The sequence below is a fragment of the Condylura cristata genome, unplaced genomic scaffold (genome assembly GCF_000260355.1).
Source record: "Condylura cristata isolate star-nosed mole 26May11 unplaced genomic scaffold, ConCri1.0 scaffold00004, whole genome shotgun sequence".
Taxonomy (NCBI): domain Eukaryota; kingdom Metazoa; phylum Chordata; class Mammalia; order Eulipotyphla; family Talpidae; genus Condylura; species Condylura cristata.
Genome location: NW_004567105.1, coordinates 11901267 through 11925679, shown reverse-complemented (window position 1 = coordinate 11925679; position 24413 = coordinate 11901267). Strand labels below are relative to the sequence as shown.

Genomic DNA, 24413 nt, shown 5'->3' with positions numbered 1-24413 from the left:
GCGAGCAGGCAGCGGCTCTCGCCGACGCCCTGGCCAGCTTGGGCGGGTCGCGGGCCAGGATGGCCTCCCTCACGGCTTACGGTACGGTGGGCCGTCGCGGGCTACCGGGAGGCTGGGGCGGGCGAGCCGGGAGCCGTCCGCGCACTCCTAGAAACTTTGGGGTTTGGCTCCGGGAGGGTCTGCAGAGCATGCGGGGCTGGAGGTCTGTGTCTGGGGTGGCCGCTGCTCTGCGGGGTTGGAGGTTGCCTGGAAACGGAAGCGGGCGTTTGCCACAGTCGGTGGAGTGCAGACTCCTAAAATTTGGGAGGTATCTGGGAGCTTCGGGATTCCACAAAAATTCCTCTGGGTTCAGACCACCGAGGGAAAGGGATGTTAAATCCTTGTCTAGTGGTGCCAGGTTTGGAGTTAGAGATGCTGTCAGTCAGCGCTTACCTTGTCCCTGACTGACCTTGGGCAAGTTATTTAAACTTTTCTGTTCTTGCATTTTTCCATCTGTAATTTAGAGATGAGAACATCTCTCTGACAGATGCTAGGATGTTAAAATAATATGCACCAAAATATGTTTTTTGTGAACAAGCAAATCGGCTTGGAAATAAAAGTTCCCCGGAAATAGGAGGCAAGGGAGAGAGAGCCCTGTCCTCTTTGGTTTTGGTTAAAGAAATAAGTATTTATTATTGTGGTTATTTTAAAGGCATTGCACAATTCTGAAGGAACAGAAAATCACAGTGAAGGTTTCAGACTCAGCTAGAAATCTAGCGCGTGGGGGAAGCCAACAAGGCTTTTTATCAACATCCCTGCTTGTGTGGAAAAAGCAATTCTTTTTAATCCTTTATCAGAGATGCTGCCTAGACTGGGTTGTAGGAGGCTGGAAGGCAAGGGGGGCCTCTCCCCCTCCCCTCTCTCGCCCCTCCCCCCTTGCCATCGGTTGCCGTGATAGCATCTAGTTTTGGTCTTTTATATGGGAAGGCAGTGAGCAATCTTGGGGACTGTCTGCAGGAACATCGCCAAGCCTGGGATTGGCAGGAGGAACATTGCAGCTCTGTCGTGTGGAGGCTTCGTTCTCCAGGCCGGTGATGCCCCCACCCATGTTCCCAAGGTTAAAGGGTCGGTCTCTCACTTGGGATTTAAATTGTACAAATTGGTCACTCCAGTGGCTCTGAGGGTTTGCAGAGAACGCTCTGGAAGAGCTAAATTACAAGCAAAAGACAAACTATATACTAGTGGCCTATTTTTCTTTTTCTAATTCAGAGCACTGTGATGGGAGTTGTTCTTGCTCCTGCTGAACACTAAACATGCCACGGTGTCTCCTTTCCTTGGGCACTACCTGGGGAAAATTCATCACACGTGTGAATTTGCAAGGCATCATCATTGGCAAACATCTTTCTGTACACCTCTTTCTATCAGAATCAACTTCAGATGTTATATCTTGGAAGATCTCATGCTGCACCGTGGCGACTGTCTGTCATAGATTTACATAATAATCAGTTCTATACATTTCTAGAAGCTTTAAAAGCTTAATTGGGCACCCAGGTGGAGAAAATGAAGTCAGAACTATAACGGTATCAGAAAAGCAAGTGTATTTTAGTAGTTAAAGGAAAAGGATGAGGATCACTTTATGGCAACTATAGATGACACAGGTTTCTCTCTAGAACCTTAAAGGGAACTGAAAGAGATTTAATTAAATAGATTAGAATGTGTGCTATTTAAAATATATTCTTGACACACTCCATTCTCCTCCTCCCCCATCCCTGAAGTGGCCACAGAATTCTCGCTTATCCTTTGGTCTGAAGCCAGGAGGCTCAAGAAGTAACAGGATAAGTTTGCCCATTAGGGTTTTCAGCCTAGAGAGTGAGTTAAAGAAAAACAAATTTGAGCGTGTTCAATATATTCTCTGCCCACTGGGTGCTGTTCAGGCTGTTACCTGATGAGAGCTTGGAGGGGGCTGGCCTTTCCACAAATCACCCTGAAAATTTGAATGACTCTAAAAAAATGCCCCCTTTCTGTTTTGCTAGCTTTCTGCTTGTTAGTTTCCAAGTTTTGTGGCTGGAATTTAGAGGGTTCAATTTTTATATTCATCGACTGATTTAATAAATGCCTTAGTCCTATCTTTAGCACGGTGGCTGCCAACAGAATGAACAGCTACCCTGTAGACCATGTGCTTTACGTTCCCAGGAAGAGAGAAACTGGCTTACGTATGCATTCATTAGCAATAACCTCCAGTAAACCTCATTAACTTGCATCTAAAGATGCATTTTTGATCCTGTACTGGAACCTGCTCTTTCTGTATTTTAGCACATTTTTACTTTCCATCGGCCGTCAAGACCCCTATATCTTAGTCCTGTGAAATGAGATCAAAGCGATCAAAAAGTCTAACATGTTCCCTAATAAACAGATGTGTTCAGTGGATGATGCTGTTTTAAAATTCTGGATTGTGAATGTTGCTCCACAGATTTTTCTTTCCTTGCCCTTCAAATGGTTTAGGCTCCTAACTGCTTTTAGCTCATTACATAACCATGTGCAGGAGACCAAGGATGGGCGACAAGTCCCTTTGGAGGAAATGACTAGGATTTGATTTGTTCCCGGCCATACACAAGACGGCAAAGGGGCTGTGTCCCAGCTCAACCTCCAGGATACTGGTTGGACCTCATGGCCTGGCATGGAAGTGTCAGCCCCGGATTTGAGGGGGCTTACTGAGGGGCCTCGAGCTTTTAGAGCACAGTGGAGCCTATCTTACATGGAGAAAACTTCTCTGAGGAACTATTTGAAGAGAGGCCTAGATGATGGAGAGGAGCGAACCATTTCATCATGTGGGTAAAGAACATTCCTGACAATGGGAATAGTAGGTGCCAAGGTCCTGGGGCAGAAGTGAGCTTATTGCCTTTAAGGCCAGCTACCTTTCCCATGGCAGAAACTTCCAATCCATTCTGCTCAATGTTGTTTCTCTCCTCTCCCCTCCCCTGCCCATGATTCTGTTTTCATCAGAATTGTGTAGGACAAGCAGGCCAACAGTCAGCGCTAGTATTGTTCTTATGACTTTTCTGTCCTTATTTTCCTCCTACCTTGTAAGTTGCTTCTTCTCTATGAACACGCATGTTTGCCTGGGTTTTGTCCTCTTTATCATCTGATTCTCATCCATGAGGATGCCGTGGGGTATAAACCTGTCAAATTCAACACAGTGGTCCCAAGTCTGTCTTATTGGGAGACCTATAGACTGTGCCAAGGTGCTGAGGTGTTGTAAGTAGAATTGTCAGGTATGCTGGCGCACAACCAAGAATAATGGTGCCTAGTGAAAGTGAGATCAGTTAACTAGCACATTGATCTTTAAGAAATTAGTCCAACATTGGGCCCTCCCTGGTGCAGCAATGGGTTAAAACATGGCACTGTGAAGCTCACTGCAGCTGCCTCAGCACAGGTTCGATCCCATCAAGGGAGGAGACCCATGTCGCTCAGCAGACCTCTCCTGACCCACCCGCTGTTCCCCTCAACAGTGGGTTTCAGTGGATCCACCTGTTCTGCTCCCCTCTCTCTGATGAATCCTCTCACCTTCCACTTCGATCTGCATCCCAGTTCGATCTGCATCAAATAAATAAAAATCTTTAAAATAAGCAAGAAAGAAATTAGTCCTGCGTTAACACCATGCTCATTCCAAGAAATAGAGGCACAGGTAGGTTGAGGATCTTTGCACCATGTGAAGAGCAGGGAGCACACGTGCAGGTTTCAGGAGGTTGGCTCTCGAGAACCTGGTGCTGGTACTCAGGAAGAAGTCGAAAGTGTGCAGACGTGTGGATGAGTGTGGGTGATTCCAGGCAGAAGGCATGGCTTGAGCAAAGGCTAAAGGCAATAGATGACCAGAAGTTCAGGAGTTCCGACTGGAAGGGGGCACAGGAGAGGGCTGGAGGCACAGAGGCTGGCCACATACTGTGGGGATGGAGAGGGGCAGAGAGGAGGGGAGAGCCTAGGACATAACGCCCCCTGGTGACCTCGCCTTTTTTCAGGTGACTCCAGTTAGAAATCGGCACCTCAGAACTTCCTTTTGTGTGTGCTACACTTGTAGCAAGCCACCTGCTAGACTTCTCTACCTGTGTATCCCTAGCTGTGCCCAAGACAGAATTCTGCTTCCTATAGAATAACTCCAGCTGCTGAGCTCAGGCTGCTGGATGCTAGCCTGGACCCAGGGGTACCAGAGTGAATGATCTCACTGTCAGCTGGAGAAGGAGGCTCCTGCCGTGGGAACTATAATGCAGGGTTGGAAGGCAGCAGCTGGGAGAGGGGAGGGGTGGAGGTCCAGTGCAGTCCCTGGAGGAGATGATGTGAAAGGCTGATTGGAGGTGGGGCATGTTCTAGGGAGGAGTGACAGCGTGAACAGAGGTGAAGAGGATGAGGTGGTCCCAGGGTAAAGGCAGCTGGTGGCAGGACGGACTGGGAAAACATGAGCTCCAAGTGACTGGTGACATGTGGCCAGCCGGCTTCACCCAACCCCAGGACTAAACCCTGGAGTCCTTTTTGAGACCATCACTGTGACCTTGGGCAGTTTACTTCCCGTGCCTCAGTTTCCTGATCTGTAAAATGGACTCACTCAGAGGCTCACGTGCACTGGTGCTTGTGAGTAGCGTAGGCGGGAACGTGTTCTGGAGCTCAGCAAGCATTAGCTGTTGCTATCAGCGGCCTCTCCCAGCCAACATACGCCCCACCCCAAGTCCTGTCATTTTTGCTCTTTAATGTTGTTCTGATCTCTGTCCTCCCTGCTCTCTGCTCTGATGCTGGTCTTGTTGAGGTCACCCTTGACTGGTCTCGCCCTCCCCTCCCCCCCCCCATCTGGGCTCCTTGTCTCCAGTACTGGCTCCTTCTGATCCCAGCTGTAAATATGCTTCTGCCACACCACTGCTTAAAACTCTTCAGCTACTGGCTCCCCTCCACTCTCAGGGCCGCGTCTCTTCCCTCTAGTTTGGCAAACAGGAGCTCACCCTTTGCCCTTGCTGCCTGTGGCTGCAGCGCGCCCTACCTTTTAGGGGGAGATTACTGGCTGGTTACTTCAGATCTCCTCAGGCATCTGGATGCTGCTTGTCCATGTACTGAAACATCCTTCCTCCTGCCCCCACACTCCCATCTGGCCAGGGACCCTTAGAATAAGCCTTTTCCCAACAGATCTTCATTTCGTACCATCTGGGGTGCTGCCCCAGGCAGTGAGAGGCTTCACCAGACACAGAGCGGGGAGCAGAACAGGCAGATCCACCAAGTACACTGCTGAGGGGAGCAGCGGGCGGGTCAGGAGAGGTCTGCCGCGCCATGTGGTCACCTCCTGGGCCGGGGATCAAACTCACACTGAAGTGGCTGCAGCCAGTTTGCAGTGCTGTGTCCTAACTCATTGCACCACCAGGGAGGGCCCCTATTTTTTTAAAAATAATATAATAGTTTATGTTTACATTATTACTATATATATATATTTTTTAGTAGGTTCTCAAAGGGCAAGACCTATATGTTTGATCTGTGTCATCCGGTGCCTGGCACATAGGAGGAGACCAATACTTGGCTGTCTGACTTAGCAAAGGATGGAATGGACAATTAACAGGGGACAGCATATTACACCTAAGTTTTTAAAAACCCATTTTTCTATGTCAAATAACAAGCAAAATCCTTTTCCCCTTCAGAAAAGAGGACCAATCAGTGATACCACACTCCAGCAGTAAAATCAGATGCACGCTGGAGGAGGGGGTGCCTGCCCCCCATAATCAGAACAGGGAGCTCTTTGATGACTTGCCCTGTTTATTGTTGCCACTACCTGGCATACTTGTTGTTAGGCAAACTAGACTGTCCTGGGCAAGACTGATAAGATCCTTTTGCTTAAGAAGTTATATAGCAAGGTATGTAGAGGTTATTCTTTGAACTTTGGGCCTTAACATTTTGGAAGTTTCTTTCTGGGGTAAAATGGAATTAAAAATATATTTTGATCCTGTGATGAAGCATTTTAATCTTTCCCTTGAAAACATTACATTCTTGGTAATAGCCATGTGGATTTTTACAGTTAAAAAGTAGTCCTGGGCCCTCCCTGGTGGCGCAGCAGGTTAAAGCACTGCACTAAGAAGTTTAAGTCACTTCCGCATGAGTTCGATCCCTGCCTGCCCCGGAGGAGATCCACATGGCGTGGCAGACCTCTCCTGACCCGCCCGCTGCTCCCCTCAGCAGTGTACTTCGTTGATCTGCCTGTTCTGCACCCCTCTCTGTCTCTGGTGAATCCTCTCACCCTCCACATCTCTGGCCTGTACCCCAGTTCTGTACGAATAAATAAATAAATCTTTAAAAAAAAAAAAAAAGTAGTCCTAGTCCACAAACACCGAAGAAGTTACTAGATCCAACCATTCAACATATTCTGTGAATGCTTTGCTGGCTGTCAGGCACAGATGTAGCCCCAGGAAGAAGAAGCATTTTTTTTAATGCCTGTTTTCATGGATCTCACATCATAGTGTTAAAGCTTGGCTCTCACCATCTGGAAAAGAGAACAATAGAGCTTGGATTTTTTTTTTAATTTATTTATTTATGCATACAGGACTGGAGTGCAGGCCAGAGGTACAGGGGTAGTGAGAGGATTCACCAGAGACAAAGTGGGGAGCAGAACAAGATGGCTGACCTGAGGGTAGCAGCAGGCGGGTCAGGAGAGGTCTGCCGCACCATGTGGGTCACCTCCAGGGCGGGGATTGAACTCATGCTGAAGTGGCTTTAGTTTCTTAGTGCTGTGCTTTAACTCACTGCGCCACCAGGGAGGACCCGAGCTTTGAATTTTTAACACTGAAGATCATAGGTACAAGTAGAAAGGAAAGGCTTTTCCCCACTTAGGGTTCATGAAGGAGGCAATTGTAGCTCTCGCTGCATATTAAATATGTATTGTGTAAATTAAATGCTATTTACAGTATACTAGTGTGTGGACAGTGGTTAAAGAAATCCTGGGGTGAAATACGTTTGTAACATCAATAGTTATATATTATTTATCTGTTTGGCAAATTCTTGAGGCTCAGCCTGTGCTTAAGCAGATTTGTAATATGACTTTAAAGGCTTAGTCAAAGTATTTTCTTTCTTTTTAAAATTTGTCCTTCCTTTCTTCTGGGAGAGTTGTATTGTCTGGCATGGTGGTTTCTGGGTTTCAGGGGAGTCCTGAGATCCCTAGCTTTGACCCCAACTGGAAATCTATTAGGATTGTGTCAATTATCTCTCAATAAAACTGGAAAGAAAAAAGAAGAGCATAAATCCAGGCACCTCAGAGCTACTAAATCAAGATCTTCATTTTGACAAGATGCCCCTGAGATTCACAGCCTCACATTTTCTGTGTTTTTATTAACTTTTTCTTTGCTCCACCATCAGTTATTACATGAGTTCAGAGCTTCCCCTCTGATGGGAGACTCATCAGCTTCTTCCCCACCCTATTAATTCTTGCTTCATATATTTTGAGATTATTTATTTCCAGCATCAGATGTCACATTGTTTTGTCTTCCTGAATCTTTTTACATTTAAAGCCTCTTTATTCTTAAGAATGCTTTTTGTCTTCAGGGTTTCTCATTTCCTTATAACATAGCTTTACTTTGATTTTGGTCAGTATTTTCTTGCTCTACCTTTTCATCTGTCTTTCAACTTTTCTAGGTCCTTATGTTTTAGGTGTTTTTCTTACAAGAACCAGCATTTAGTTGGTTTTCATTTTTTTTAAAAAATCTCGCTATATCTCAGAAAATTTAGACCATGTCTTTTTATTACTAATGTATTTGAGCCATTTCAGGTCCATATTTTTTCTTTTTCTTTGTTTCCTATGCTTTTATTCTCATGTATTTGTTCTCAGTTGATTTTCCCTCTCCCATTCTTCCCCATTTGTCTCTCCCCCCCCGCCATGCCCCTTTTAACACAGTTGCCTAGTTTAGCAATAAAGTCTGTTTCTTTTTCTTTTCTTTAATTACCCTTTTGCTTTTACTTAAATCTTACTTGAATCCTTTCACAGTTCAAGCCACCCTCATCCTCAACAAATGGAACCACCATGCTGAACTTTGGGCAATTATTTTGTTGCTTTTTTAAAAAATAAACTGTCTTTCCACTCACTATTCACAAATGATATACTTTGTTGTGTGCATTTTCATAAATAACACATATCATTTTGGGAGTTGCTTTCATTCAACAATATATTTGTGAGATCCAAGCATAATAGTTGGTGTAATTTTACTCACTTTTCTTTGCTACATAGTTTACCATTTCTGTACATCTGTGGTTTTTTTTTTAAGATTTATTTATTTGTGCATACAGAACTGGGGTACAGGCCAGAGGTGCAGGGGCGGTGAGAGGCTTCACCAGAGACAGAGTGGGGAGCAGAACAGGCCCACTGACGAAGTACACTGCTGAGGGGAGCAGCGGGCGGGTCAGGAGAGGTCTGCGGTGCCATGTGGGTCACCTCCGGAGCAGGGATCGAACTCATTCTGAAGTGGCTTTAGCTTCTTAGTGCTGTGCTTTAACCCACTGCGCCACCAGGGAGGGCCCACGTACATTGTTTAAAACTATAAATTAAAATAATCGCTCACCCAACTGGCACACTTTCTGTATGCTGCCTTGTAAGGGAGGTGCCTTTATTACAGGCAAAAAGAGTTAAACTAATGTGCCTGTGAGTTGAACTCTAATCTAATTTAGATGTAACTCTAGAACCCATACATTTATTAATCTTATTCAGAGCTCAAGTTTTTCCTCTAGTTACCTGATTTTTTAATTTAACTACAGTAGATTCATAAAGGATTAAATGGGTTCTCAAGCCCTCTTGAAAACAGCTTTTCAAACTCCTATATAGGGAAAGACTGCCTTTTTCATAGTCACCTGGCACCATAATTGCCTCGGGTCTCTGTACTTTTGTGTTTTGAGTCTATAAAGTACTGTCACCAAAATTATGCTGTCCTTCTGGTGTTCTGATTTGATACAATTTCGATAGTTTTATCATTCAAATTTATTCACAGCTTCTTCCAAGGCAGGCATTTCTCACTCAAGTGTTCTATTTCTCATTGTCAATTACTAATTTTTCAGTATGCTTTCCTCCTTCATTCCTTTTCTTCTCTCCCCACTTAGAACACTTCTGCATTGGTGAATCAACCTGTCTCTGTCTCTCTTCCCCTCCTTCTCCTCTTTCTCATTCCAAGTACCTTTGATGCCACTGACCTTTCCCCTGGATGGTCTCCTACTTTACAAAATCTTTTAAGGACATACCATTAACAAAGGGCTTAAAAAGAATGAGGATTGTCAACTCTAGACTGGCTAGAGTACTTTGATATGTTTTAGATCTGAATTTTGTTGATTCAGCTGATTCCACAAATATATACTAAATTATTTGCTAACCATGCATTGAGTAGCTGATTTATTTTTACTAGCCATACCCTTTCTTCCTTTGAAAAGGTGAGATAAGCACATTCTCACTTATTTTCCAGGAGGAAAAACCAATACCGTGAGAGGTCAACAGCTTGACCAGCCTTCCAGGAGTTTGTGGGCAGCAGAGAAGGGCTTCAGATCCAGGGGCCACTCCCAGCCCAGAACTCTGTCTCTGCTCACAGGTGCCTTTATGGACATTCTAGCCAGGGGTGGGAGATGGTCATTGTTGATTCTTAATTTCGTTTTTCCTTTCCAGTGATCATGCACTCAGGATTTACCTAGAACAGGCTCAGTGCTAGGCTCTAGAAATCACAAATTGGATGCTGCATGGATCTGCTTGGACCAGCCCTTAGGCTAGGATTCCTGAAAGCCCCTGGGGTCTCAGCTCCCAGCACTGCAGGAGGGAGTCTGTTCAGGCTGCTTCCCAGAGGCGGACAGTCTGGAAATGCTCCTTAAAGGAACAGTTGGTCATATGCTCTTATAGATGCCCCCATTAAGGAAGTTAAAGCTGTTTCGAGCAGCGTACCTTCTGTTGGACCTGCAGTGACGTTGTTGTGGCCCTAGGGAGCCCTGAGATGGTGCCTTCCGTCCCTGCTCTGGACTGGCCCTTGCTAACTAAACCGTCTTCCCACTGACTCAGTCTCACCTGGATTCCAGGTACCCTTTGCCCCTGAAGGTATCTGACTAATGACTAGTCTTTACTTCTTTCCCCCAGACCTGGAATTTTTACCTCTACAGATCCGCTTCTCAGGTTTTCCTACAATCAGGTAACATAATATTCAGGTCTCGGTTAGCGCAGGTGCGCGGAGTCATTCCAGTCGGCTCTGGTCTCGTCCGGAGTGATTTATAATAGATTTCTTTTGATATTTCAGACTGCTTTTAGGCCCCTGCCATTTTTATCAATACTTTGAAGCAGTTCTGAGCATGCTTGAGGGGTCTGTTCTGTTGGAGTGTATCCTGCATCAGAGGCGGGGGCTTGGCTCCCGGATCATCGCTGAGTGTGAGATGATGGGGGAAGGGTGGCAGGGGGTGGTGCGTGGGGAGGCGAGACCACGCGGATGGAGGGGCTAAGAGGCTGTGTAGAAGTAAAGCTCGGGTTTCTTTTTAAAACAGATTTTATTGCGGTAACATGGGTTTACCACACTTGTACTTTCCACCTGTGCCCCTGGACCCATGTCTAGACCTCTCCACGCCTGCCACCAAGGGTCTAGTTGCTGTCCACCATTATCCAACTGACCCCTGACCCCTCTACCTGTTCCAGCTGCCACCCCTCCCCCCTCCCTGTTACCTTCCTTCTGTTGCCAGAATCTAAATGTTTGCTTTTGTTTTGTTTGCTTTGCCATTTTTGTATTCCACACGAATCACATCATGGAGCATTTGCCTTTTCTCCTTCTGACTTATTAACCAGGCATCATCCCCACAAGGTCCATCCGTGTTCTTGCAAATGGCAAGATTTCATCTTCTTTTTTAACCACTGAGTAATATTCCATCACGTATCTATCCTACAGCTTTACCCACTCATCTGTGATTGGGTGCTTAGACTGTTCCTGAGTGGTGGCTAGTGACTAGTGCTGCTGGAAACTCAGGAGTGAACGTGTTTTCATGGCCAATGGATTACACTCAGCAGTGTAGCTGTTGAATCACATGGTAGTTGTGGTTTTAACTGTTTGCCCCCTTTTCCTAGAACATTTTCTGTCCACGGTCATGAGGAATTCAGTGCAGTGTGCAATGCACACTTTGAGGGGAATTAAAATTGCACTCACTTCTGTCTCTAACCCTTCTCCAGGATTTGGTCAGTCAATTCTCATCCAGGTTACTCCCGTGGCATCTCTGCCTCATTTCTCAGCCTCCTCCACTCTGTCCTCCACATGGCCTGAAGTGATTGCTTTGAATTGTAAACGGGATCCTTTTCTTGTACAATGAAAGATGATATAATGAACATATAAAAAGTAAATTATTAAAAGAAATTTCAAAATAAATAAAAAAGAAAATGGGATCCCACTCTCCTGGCAAAATGCAAACGTGCCGGAGTGGCTAATAAGACCCATTGAAGCCCCTTTATTTTTGTGTTCAGCTGCTAACTCAGGAGGCTGGCTGTGGCCTCTGGGTGGCAGACTCAGAGTTCTGCCTGCATCTTCCTCAGCTCCTCTCCCTTTCATCTCAGCAGAGGCTCAGTTCTAGGTTTCAATTAAGATGCCACTTCCTCCAAGAAGCCCTATGGGATACACTCTAGTCCAGACCAGGTCTTTAGCCCAGCTCTGTACTCCTCCATGAGTACAATAGAGTAACAATGATACCAATGGTAATGAAATTAGCAAGTGTGGACTAGCTGCGGTGGTTTTGGTTTTTTTTGTTTTTTGGTTTTTTTTTTAGTGCCTGGCACCTTGCGTTCCAAAGTATCAGTAGGCGAAGCAGTAAATGTGAGGCTTCACCCACAGACATACACAGTGCGATTCACACTGTGGTCACAGTGTCTACCTGACATAGTTCACCTTCTCTCTTGTACTTTCTTAACAGACAAAGACGTGAGCAGTGGGAGTTATAACCTTTCCTCAGCAACGACCGGCAGCTACTACAGTTGCGTCAGCCAGATCACCATAGGTGAGCAGTTGTGTCATTTTGTTTTATAAAAATTATTATTGCTTGAATGACTGCGGGTGGGGGTGCCAAGGAAGGAGGAGAAAGTGTTAGCTCCTCAGCATATATTTTCAGAATCAGAGCAATTGCTTGTGGACGGACCTTCTTGGAGCGCCCTCTTGTGGATCTTTGTTGACACTGCATGGAAATGGGCAAGGACGTGAGGCCTGGAGGGAGAACAAAGATGAGATTTTTTTTCCAAATTTGATAGGAAAATTTCCTAGGCACAGAGGGCAAAAAATTAAAAATAGAACTACAATTTGCCTCATTCGTTATGCTTTAGGTATTTATCCAGTGACTAGGGAAAAGTTTTCATTATGTACTTAATATTAAAATTGACTTTACATCTAAGATTTATAATCATTTATTTTTAAAAGAAATTTTACATCACAATTGCACATCGAAACCGTACACTATTGACCATTAGTATGTGCACGATATGTCCAATAACAGCAAACTGCTGTTATTTATCAAATGCTAACTGCCCTGCTCCCCAGTTCTCAGAAATCAAATCTCCTGTAAAATGTGGCCTCCAGTCTCCGTAGAAATTTGATGTCTGTGATTTGGGGGGGTGCTCTCTTTCCTGCCTCACCCCTTGAGCCTTGCCCAGGAGACAGATGCCAGCAGAGCATATTGTGTTAACCCAACGCTGCTCCCAGCTGTCCTTCTACTCACACACGTTTTATTTGGGTCAAAAGAAAAGAGTGACCGATTATTATTATTATCATTATTATTATTATTATTTTTCTGAATTTTTCCTTCCCCTTCCATTTGCTTTCAAGATTTTCTTGATTCCAAAACTCTGGCCACAAATTTATAATAATCATAGCTGATAAAATTCTGTGCTTACTTTTCGCAAATGTCTTGACCCTTGAAATACATTTTTCTACTTAATCAGGGCCCTGTAAGGAAGGTTCTATATCTTCCCCTTTTACTGTTCGGAAACTTGCTCTTTGTCAGCCAGCCATAAGCTGGCCAGGATTTCAGACCCTGTCTGTCTGACACCAAAGCTCACGTTCTTCATGGTTCCTCACGCTCTTCACGTTTTCTCAGATTCCAGGAGTGCAGGCCAGTAATTATGAATCTCTAAAGTGGGTTCAAATTTTATTATAAGGACACATAAGTATTCTAAGGACACATAAGTAAAACAACCAGACACCTTACACTCCAAGTAGCTGTAAGAATTGAATCAGATTTACACTTGAAAATCTAAAAAAGCTAAAGACAGGAAACAGATCTGTCACATTTATTCACATGCTGGGTGTGGCTCTTCTGCTAAAATGCAGTCGTTGCTTGTAATGCAACAGGACACAGGCTGCAGCAGGGGCGGCCTATGAGTTCAGTCCAGCTTTCTCACTGGGTCTGATAACTCCGATTTGCTGCCATCTTTTCCCACTCCATCCACTGTGAGATCTCTGCGAAGGTCACCCAAGTCACTGGATCTTCATTTGATGTGAACCCTCCCTTCCCTCATGAAAGGGACTGGCGGCTGCCACGTTCATAGAAACTTAAGGTTAACCCGGGTATTTTAGAGTGAGGGGGTAGGACTTGACCCACAGCATGCATATGCTGTTTTTAAATGAAGTTAAATTTTAAGTGAAAAATAAAAAGAACTTGAAGGTCCTGTGGAGATTGCCAGGGCCCTGGTTTGAAAACCCTATTTAGCCTCAAGAAATAACATAAGGCACTTGCTTGACAGCAGACGGTCATTTAGAGGCCAAAGGAGGAGGGAGGTGAGACAAGGCATGGATGAAAGAAGGTTATTGCAGGGGTGAACAGCGTGGATCGCAGACAGGAGGAACTGGTCCCTGTGACTGTGGTCTTGACATGAGGCAGTAACGAACACAGGAGGGAAGTATGGAGGGAGAGGCAGGGCAAGTCTGGCTGCACTTGTCACTGACTGGGTACGAGGTGACACAGGTGAGCTCTGTGATTGGGGGAAGGAGACGGAGCCATTCCTGGAAATACAGATGTCAGAAGAAGATGTAACGCTTGTCGGTTACATGTGTTGGGTGTGAGTACCCATGAGACCCCCTCCTCAGAATGCCCCGTGGAAAGTTAGGAATGTGGAGAGAATGGGCAGGAGGTGAAGTGAACATCATGCACGCAGGGACTCAGGACCAGTGTTTGGAAGAAGCACAATTCAGGTGTAGAAATGACGACAGAGGTAAGATCCCATGAGCACATTTCTTGGAAAGTCCAGAGAACTTCCAGGAAGGGAATCTGAGAAGGGTTAAACTTACCAGTCTTCTGTGGGCATCCTGAGAGTCAGGCCAGGGGATGATGGGATGGGAGCCAGGTTGTAAAACTCTGAAGAAGCTTCAAATAGAGACGTATCTTTTTACGACACTTGCCATAAATGGAAGGATAGATAGCGAGGGCCATGTGGTAGCTGATGCCTTCTGGGAGCTTTCTCTGTGCCAAGCACTTTTGTAAGTACTTTTCCTGACAATCTTATGAGGTAGGTGTGGTTAGTTTCCCCCATTTTATAGATGAGGTAACCAAGTTCTCAAGAGATTAAAAAGTTATCTAAGAATATATGTAATACGTCCTGGTATCCGAACCGAGGTAATCCTGCTCCCATTGGACAACTCTCTTGATATTTGACATTTTGCAGACTGGCTGCCTCTGCGCCAAGCACCGTCCTCTGGTTTAATCAACTGTGGCTTCGGTGTCAGATGGTTATGTGTTGCACTGTGTTTCCCCAAAGATAGACTGAAGCCCTAACTCTTGGTACTTGTGAGTGTGACCTTATTTGGATATAATCTTTGCAGGTGTAATTAGTTACGGTGAAGTCATACTTGCTTATGGTGGGCCCTAATTCAATATGACTGACCTTGGAGAAGAGGCACAGACATACAGGGTGAGCTCCTTGTGGTGGCAAAGGAGGAGATTAGAGTGATGTGTCTACAGAAGGAGGAATCCCAAGCATTGCCAGCAATAGCAGAAGCTAAGACAAAGTCATAGTAGGGATTCTTCCCTAGAGTTTCAAAGACAGCATATCCCTGCCCACTTCTTGATTTAAGACTTGCAGTTTTCAGAACAACATGAGACTAAATTCCGTTATTTTAAGCCATCTCACTTGTGCTACTTTGTTATAGGAGCTCTAGAGGACTCATACTGCATATTCTCACTGACCTGTGCAGTTGTATCTGAAAGAGAGGGGGTATTGCAGACACTTGGTTGACTCAGAAGGTGATGGGATAACTGAAAGGCCCAGTGAACTTTCTTCTAGACCCCTGACTCAAAGCGGCTAAAACCCTAAGGCAAGTCATTGCACAGCAGGAAGCCCAGTGGCAGGCCTGCCCCAAGAACTGTTTGATTAAGTTTTTCAGTGATATAGTGGTTGACCTTCTCCCTTTCCTTAGAGAATTTGTCTTTGCAGTGATGGCCACATGGTGGCTATGGTTCCAGGAACAGTATCCAGACTCAATACCCAGAGAAAAAGTGTTGGGGCCCTCCTCAGGCTTTCCCTCCAGGGACTGAGACCCACTCTCCCACTTACCTCAGATTTCTAGCTCAGTGGGCAGGATTGGGTCACGTGGCCACCCTGACCCATTAACAAAGATGATGAGACCATCTGTAGACTCAAGAGGGGTAGGGATGGGATGATACCCAAACAAAAAGTGATTCTATTGTGAGGAAGAAGGGGTGGATTCTGTGCTGACAACAAGCAGTGTCCGCTGCCCATGGTCTGTCCAGTACAAAGTGCTTCCGGGGTATTGACAGTAAAAGCAGAAGATAATTAACCTCTTTGGCCTCAACGTTCTAGAGCAGGACAGCTCTCCGCATCACTCCAGCAGTTGACCTGTAACAGCTTTCTTTTTTCCTCTCATCTCCACACTTCAGTCTTTCTCTGACAGAACTGCCATCTCTCACAGAGTGTCACAAAGTGTCACACGTGAGGAAACTCCAGGTCACAGACAGTGCACATGTGGATTTCCTATTAGTTTATTTTCTGTAGGGTCTTTTATCCTGCTGAAAGTGGAGTTGTAGGAAAAGAAAGGAAAGGAAATCTAAGAACCAGAAAAGTCACCTTGTCTGCAGCCTTCCTATTCAGTCAGGAGACCTTTGGAAAATGCCTGGCACTACAGTAGTCAATTTCCATTTACCCCTTTATGAGAAATTTTAAAATGTTAGAGTTAATTAGCACCATCTTTTCTCAGGGCAGCCTGCAATTGTGAGTGTTCATGAGGATCTCTTCAGGATTTGGGATCTAGAAGGTGGTAAAGTTGACACAGAAGTCAAAGGGAACTGACTCACCTCTCCCCGCAGCACCCAGCCCACTCCCCACCAAGTGATAGGGTGGCCGGTGAGGGGCGCTGGGCAGGCTGCCAATGTGACTTTCCTGTCACTTGTCTCTTGGACACTTGGTGCCAGCTGTTCCCCTGAATGGTTGGTTACCCACTCAAAATACTTTGACCTCATTGCTCTTTTAAATTTAGGCTGATCCATTTATATTCTATCTGAAGTATGGAGAGTTTATCATAGCTCCTTTGTCTCAATTATATGGAGTAAAATATTTGCTAATGAACCCCATTTCTGGAGTAAATGATGTGAATAAATGACATGGTAATTTTCCAAACTAAAAGTAGCCTAAATAAACAGTATCTTTTCAAAATTAAGCACATGCTATAACTCAACTATAATTTTATAAAAGAAATTGCAAGATCTGAAATTGTAGCAAATCCACAGTTCCTTAGGACTTTTGGACATAATGCTTTTGCACTGTGTTGTATTCTGTTATGACTCTTAGTGAACTTGGGAAAATGGAAAAGAAGAGAGGGGTTTAAGTGAGTTTTGAATGAAGCAACAAGACCAGGGAAAAGATAGTCCTATCATTATTCCTGTGAAAGGATTGTGTGGTATAAATAGAGGCAATATATTTTCATAAAAACATTGTAGAATAATGTAAATGGAACTTTCTGGAATTTCACTTCTGTGGCCCAATCTTCTCTTAGGAGTGGTGAGAGAACCAAGAGTAGTGATCACAAAATAAACAAATTTGTTCCAGAAGGCTAGTCAAGGATTCGGGTCTTCCTGGTCAGGAGCATTGAGTCTTCTGTTGTGGCAGAGTTCAGAACAGTTCAGAACATTGAGAATATGACCGTTCTTTCTATCTACAGACGCTCCAGAGCCCCCACTCAAGAAATATTCATCTCACTGTCCTTCACTCAATCATCTTTTAGGAAGGCGATTGACCAAGAGTAAATTAAATAGTCCAGTTGGCCTGTTCCTTTGAGTAATCTGGTCCTTTGAGATTCACCTATGAAAAACTGTTGAGAGAGAAATAAATAAGCTAAGAGCTCTTTGTGGGGAGACAAACCCCCTGTCTAGCTCTCAGAAATGTTCTTGCCAGCTGCCTCCTTCGTGAGGCAGGGTAGCCTAGAGTTTCACCATGTTGTCTTCTGTGAGCCTGGGCTTGAATCATGGTTATTTCTATGTAGCTGTTACCTAGTTTTCCTGCATTTGCCATTTAAGATCTTTCTGTATTAGCCTATCTTTTCATTCATTTTACTTTCTGATTACTCCCGTTTTTCTGAATTCTGTATCTAGGTTGCAATTACAAAGACCCACAAAATTTAGACTTGTAAGGTGAGTGAGTGAGGCAGGCTGGGAGTCACGCACTAGGGAGTGGGGGTGATATAGCAGAAGGACATTCTCTGAGTCACCCGAAGGTGGTGGCTGCTGTGGTGGCTTCAGCTGAGAATTGCCATGCGGCAATGTGAAGAATGTGACTTGATCTTTGGGACACCCAGGCATTTTTTCCAGAAAAGCCAGCCAACTAGACTTCTGTAAGAACTCTCAAAATTTTTATTGTTGTTAGTTCAAATTTTCCTCAAATTAGTGAAAACGTGGGCTAAGCAAAACACATCTGCAAAGCAGCTCTTTCTTTTTGTCTCTAGGTTGCTCCCTTGCCAATGAAACCAAGTTCATGCTGCTTTCTCTGTGACCTCCTCCCTCCACCTACCAGGGCTCTCTCCCCTAAAATTCTGGGGGAAAGTTTCTGCCCTCCTTTAAATTGTTCTTTTATTTAGATTTGTACTATAGTTAGCTATAGTTGGGAGGCCGTTTTGGAACAGATCGGGGCTCAGACTCTGCCTTTGGCACTCACGGGGAGCTCAGTCTTGATAGAGCAAGCTGAGATTTAGTTTCCTCATCTAATGCTGAAATAGTAACAGTACCTCTGTACAGTGGCTGTGAGGATTAGAATTTATGCAAAATATATAGCACATAGTAAGCCTCAGTTGTTTTTCCGTTATGGACACAAATCTTATGCCCTTCACCAGACTCTCAGTTCCTTAAGGGCAAAGGGCTGGCAGCTAGTGCATGCGTCCGCTTAATAAACGTATGTGGAGTAAGAGAACAGGAGCCTTCAACTATGGTAATTCCTGCTGATTTATTAGTAACATGCATGCTGATTTCAGGGCTGGGGGTGTTTGATTTGACTCCTTGCTAAGACTTATGGGAAGTACAAAAACCAATATATCTAAAGCTCTGATTGTTGCTGTTGACCTAAGGCATTTCTCTCACCAGGTTATGATGTTGCTGGACCTGTTGCTATTGGGCTCACCCACTGGAAAAATCCTTATGCACAAGGCAGACCCACCCTCCCCTCAGACCTGCCTCTCTTCGTCTCCAAAGACGCAGGCCTTCCTGTGTATCACCGATCCTTCACGCGCAGGACAGACCTGGCCACGCCTCTGTCTTGCCCAGCCTCACTGTCCATCACTCCAGTGCCTTCTTACAGCAGCAGCAGCCAGGAAACTCTTAGTCAAGACACTACAGGTAAGAGATTCAGGACTCAGTACATGGGAGGGTTTCTTTTTGCACTAGCCTGCTGAACAAATCACATCTGCATTTTTGCTCTGTGGTGCTGTGGACCCCAACATTTCCCTTGTGTTTACTGGCCTTTAATAGCCTGGCTGTATCAGAAGGAGGGTTGGATGTGTTTAGAAATATGTGACCTAAGTGTTAATTTCTCCTGGCAAAAGGTCCAGAAATCAATGCTGAATCAGAATTCAGGTGCAGCTATGTGATTCATTGTTTGTTCATTTAATTCCTTTGTCCGCTAGTGACAAGGCATCTATCTTGTATCCTCACAGAGTGGACGGTACAAGGTGTCTCCATGGGGTGTCTCATAAGGTCACTAATCCTATCCATGAGGGCTGCACCTTAAGATTTAATCACCTCCCAAAGGCCCATGTCATTGGGACACCATCACATTAGGATTAGGATTACAACAAAGGCATTTTATGAGGATACAAACATGTAGACCAAAACAGTTGGAGAAACATTAGAATAAGAATGACTTTTGAGAATGACTTTTGAGACATAAAAGTCATCTGAAATTCAAATTTCAGCATTCACATATAACGTTTCATTGGGACACAGCATGTTAATACAAATGTCATCTGTAGAAGCTTCTTATGACAGTGGCCCAGCTGAATAATGGTGACAGAGACCATAGGACCTACAAAGCTGAAACTATTTATTATCTGACCCTTTGCAGAAAATGTTTGCTGATTATTGATCTGTGTGATCTTTGGGAGTCAGGACTTAAACAAGCAGGGCAAGAAAATGCTTACTGCATCTTCCTTTAAAATTTATTGCTTAACACTTTGAGAGAGTTGTAGAAAGCTCTGTGTATGTGAGGATGTTCAGTTAATTCTGTATTTCTAAAGTCTCAGTTGGAGGTTTAAATTACACAAAATCTATCCTGAATGTTTTTCCTTCTGTAGACATCAGAGATAATGGTTTGGATGGGCAAATCTGATGTGAAATTGGATTTTGTTTTGGAAATAAGTCTTTGAATGCTGACTTTTTTTTTTTTTTTTTTGCATAATGAACTGGGCTGCAGACCAGAGGTGTGGGGTGGTTGGGTGAGAAGATTCGATAGAGACAGAGTGGGGAGCAGGATAGGCGGAGCTACTGAAATACACTGCTGAGGGGAGCAGCAGGGAGACAGGAGAGGTCTGCTGGTCTGATTGATGGTGATTTCCCCAGGGCCTCGTTTTGACCTATGTTCCCACAGTCTGAGCACAGCCCTGGGCCTTGTTAGGGGATAGAGGATGGTCACTCACCTTCCTTCGTCACCCTATTGTGACTAGGGAGCTTTGCTACATGTGATTTGTGCATCTGAGGCTGCCCAATGTGGTGACGCTGTGAGTGTGCCTGGCATGTCGAGTACCCTGGAGAAGGTGCCCACTTAACATTGTGAATCCATTTTCTTTCAATGAATTATGGCCAGATGCTTTCAGAATTGATGCTGCAGGAAATGGGGCAGGTGTTCAAGATTCAGAGGGTGTTCACACCTTAAATTTCTGCTTTTGTGTTAGTCCAGCTGAGTTCATGGTATAAAACCTGAACATAGAAATTAGACACAGACCCTAAACCTTTCTATTTAAAGTGGGCTTCGTGTAAACAATCTAAGGTTGGGTCTTGTGCTTTCATTCACTGTCTTTTTAATTGATGCATGCTGGCCATTCACATTTAATGTGGTTATTGAAAGAGTTGAATTAATAATACCACATGGTTGTAGCTGGTTTCTAGTCACTGCACGGGTGTGCTGTTTCTTTATTCCTCCCTCTTCTGCCTTCTCTGATTTTAATTGAACACTTCACAAGATTTTCCTAGTGGAGTGGATACTTACTCATGTCTCTCTCTTCCTTTAAACATTTCCTTGCTGTCAAAATATCCCAGAAGGGATGTTTTAGTTTTAATCTTATGCTATGGAATAAGTTTCCTCATAGCGTTTATATGGAATGTGAGTGGGGTGGCTAACCTATTAACTGAAGAGGCTGTCGCAGGTACAAGCACTTGTATCACTTTTTGGAAGGTGATTTGTGGTTTCTAGAAGATGGCTGGGTGGAAGATGCCACTGTAGAAGGGAGGCAGATTTGAGCAGAAGTTGTTCAGCTGAGGGCTGGTGTTTCAAGCAGCAGCAAGTCTATAAAGACTGATTCCAGGTAGCTGTGGGGGAAGGTGACCTTCGCATTCAAGGTCCAGAGCTGAATGCATAATCTGTAGAGATTTTGTTGAGTGGGGTGTTTGGGTTCTCTGGACTATTATTTTAGTATTCTAATTTTTTGGGAGGGTGGGGGGTTGCTCAGAATGTTAATCACCTTTTTTTTTTTTTACATCTCAGAAAAATAATTTCAGTTGGGAACCACCTGTACTTTAGAAGTAATAGGATCGTTGGTGATGTTCATTTGACGAGGGAGTTAGACTAAGAGAAATAAATTACTGGGACTTGTTCACGTTTCCTAGTTTCCCCTTGTTCTCTTAAATTTGGCTGTATTGTTCTTATCAGAATTCAAGGCTGTGTCCTGCCATTCAATTTCTGATTCTAGCACAATCCTGCTAATTCCTTCTCTTTGTGTGGTGGTTATTTCATTTAGAGGATTGAAAACATCAGTGAATCAGGGAATGATTAATGGCACATGAGGACAAAGTCAATTAAATGATGCAGCCATAAAGTTACTCGAGGATTTCTGATATAAAAAACTAAACAATTTGATTTAGGACTGTATTAAATTTGATTTGCAAGGAATGAGATAGCTTAGCATCAAAAGACATTAAGGTGCTCCCATAAATTCATCCACCCATAGTCATCTAAATGCTTGTTAGTTGAGGTGTCGCCTTCAAGAGATAAGGGGGCTGAACTGAGCTTGAGAAATATGGGCAAACAGGATGGGAGAGAGGCACATTTTGGGGATTCAGCAGGAATTGGTGATTGACAGATGCAGTGTCCCAGTGAGTAGACAGCCCAAGTATTTCCATAAGTTCAAAATATACTGAAGGGGCAGCATTTACATCAGTAGTTCTCAGACTTTAATGTGAATATGAGTCACCTGCACATAGTGTTGATTTGCAGACCCTCATTCAGTAGGTGCTGGGTGGCGGCAAGACTCTGTGCTTCTACCAAGCTCCCAAGTGAGGATTGTGGAACTGTGGATTTAGTACCAGGTGCAGCTGATAAAACATTTTACTCTAGAATGCTTGGATACCGCCAGGCAGGTGCCTGTGAAAAAAGAGATCTTCTTAACGATCTTCAGTAATATTGTTGATCAAAACATACCCCTGAGCTTCTAAGACAGCAGTCTGTACAAACACTTCCTTACCAGAAGTTCCAAGGGGGAGGTCTGCTTACACTGAGCAATGGGTAATTTGCTGACCTGGGAGGTATATGACCTAACTTTTTCATATGCACTGCTGAGATACTAAAAAGCAGCCAACCCCTTCTCCCACCCCCCTATCATGGTACTGACTGGAGAGGAGGAAGCTTAGTTATCTTGATTTGGGGTCCCTGGGAGATAATTCAGAGCCAAAGATTTCATGTAAGAAGTTTATTGGAGAGAACCATTGGTATCTGTGTATAGGGGAGAGTGTTTGTGTGTGTGTTTACGGCAGCCCAGCTGGACACAGGGTCCAGTCTGTGCTGTTACATGAAGCCTTCGGCCCATCACACAGGGAGGCTGACCTGGGTACGGCCCTTGGGTACTGTCCCACAGGGACTTCGTAGCTTTCCTTCTTTGCTGGATGCACCTACTATGGAAAAGGAACTTGGTCTTGAGAAGTTCTCTTAGAGGGCAAATTGTCGAGGGAGGCTGAGCTGAGCCCCAGCCAGCAGCTGGGAGTGAGAGAGTGCGAGAACATCCCTCCACCAGCTGTTTGACATGAAGCTGAAAGGCTATAAGTGGATATAAGTGGAAGGCCAGTGCACTCGCGCTCAGTGGCAGCTCCAGGCACAAAGAAGTTAAGTCCCAGCAAGCTTTTGCTAGGCTCGGGAGGTGATGGCTGGCAACTTGTTCAGCAGAGGACTGAGTTGATGTCGGGGAGGATTTTGGAGACTGGTGCCTCAGATTGCGGCCACCGCTGACTTTTCGTTCTGCAAACCAACACCAGGGCTCTGGGCTCTGTGGAGAAAGGTCCGCTACCCAGCTGGACTTCGAACACCTGGATTCAGGTCTGTTTCTAATTTTCTCAGGCAAATGGCACCAAGAGGGCTGGGGAACGCCGTTTTCGGGCTGCTCCCCATATTAGGAGGTCATGTCTGGAAACTTTGACCAGTTTTGCCTTTTCAGGGAGAGAATGCAGGTGCTCTAGAGTGTGGGCAGCTTGACCCGCTTTTCTGTGGGAGGTAGTGCGGGTGGTGTGGTTCACGGTCAGGCCTGGGCCGCGGTGGCATGTACTCTGGGTCCCTCACGGCACTGAGTGCTGGGCTTATTGCGGCGACCCCAACAGCTCCTTTCTTTATGGAATGACAGTGGTGTAAGCCAGCGGATGAAACAGATACTAGCTAAGCACAGCAATAGAAGAGTTTGATTTGCTCAGTGATGGGGAAGGAGGGATTCCACTGGCATTGCAGGTGGAGGGTGGTGAGGGCCTCAGGGTGAGGCTGTGGTGGCCACTGGAATTTGCGGGGGATGCATGCTGGCGGGAGGCGCCAGGCATCCAGATGCTGACGGGCCCCCCGGAGTCCGTGGGTGAGCGTAGGAGGCCAGGCTGCAGGAGTTGCGGGGAACCCGCCCAGGTGAACCCCACCACGTGCATCTCAGTGGCTCCCTGGCTGCAGCAGTACCCCAGGGCAGGTGCTGGCTTTTTCGCCCACAGCTGCACATGCAGCGCCCCTCACCCCAAAGAAAACCAAAATACCACCAGGAAGAGTCTATCAGAGACAAGTGGGTAAAGACTCTTGACGGTGTCAGTAAGTTGAGAGCTCTCCAGGATGCGCACTGTGAGCAGCTCCGGTTTCTCTTTGTAGCTGCCCTTGAGCGCATTGCATGACGGGCTTCCGTCCCAGCCCGGGTCCTTGACCTTTAGAGAGGAGTGCTGTTGGGAGGCTGAAATGAGAGGAAATGCCAGTGAAAGCTGCCATTGCGGTCATTTCCCAGCCACGATTCCTCTGCTCTGCCTCCTCACAGCCTCCCGGGTTGGGCCTGGGGCTGAACTTTGGCTGACAGTTGCTGTCCTGCTAACCGCCTCTCGGTTGGCAGCGTTAACTTTTGTGTTTGACTGTTCAGGCGGACAGAGGGCTTCTGTAGGGAGTGGACAAAAGTCTCTACCGTGGCTTTTTTCTCGCTGCTTCTTCCCCCACACACCTGAAAAAAAAATGCTGTAGGTAATTACTGTCCTTGTTTGTCACATGCTGATACTCCTACTCTGTCCCCTCCCCCTTCCCAAATGCCAGTCAGGTTCCATTAAGTGGGTGTCCTTCCCTACCAGGGCCATGCAACTTAGAGTTTTGAATACCACTTTTTCTTTTAAAAGATTTATTTATACATACAGAACTGGGGTACAGGCCAGAGATGCAGGGCCTGTGAGAGGATTCACCAGAGACAGTGGGGAGCAGAACAGGCCGACTGATGAAGTACACTGCTGAGGGGAGCAGCGGG

The 24413-nt window shown here is 45.3% G+C and overlaps 1 protein-coding gene across 3 annotated transcripts in view; it reads left to right on the top strand.

Annotated features, from left to right (window-relative positions):
- The first annotated feature begins 6 nt into the window (after positions 1–6).
- ANO4 (anoctamin 4) overlaps positions 7–24413 on the top strand; it is a 264528-nt gene continuing 240121 nt past the window's right edge. For 2 of the 3 annotated variants that reach the window (XM_012720423.1, XM_012720422.1), the window contains exons 1-3: positions 7–81; positions 11896–11979; positions 18553–18804. In XM_012720423.1, coding sequence (XP_012575877.1) covers positions 60–81; positions 11896–11979; positions 18553–18804 — 358 coding nt within the window. In that variant the 5' untranslated portion in view covers positions 7–59. Of the gene's footprint in view, positions 82–9543; positions 9561–11895; positions 11980–18552; positions 18805–24413 lie in introns of those variants that run through there. The other variant, XM_012720425.1, reaches the window with a different exon arrangement.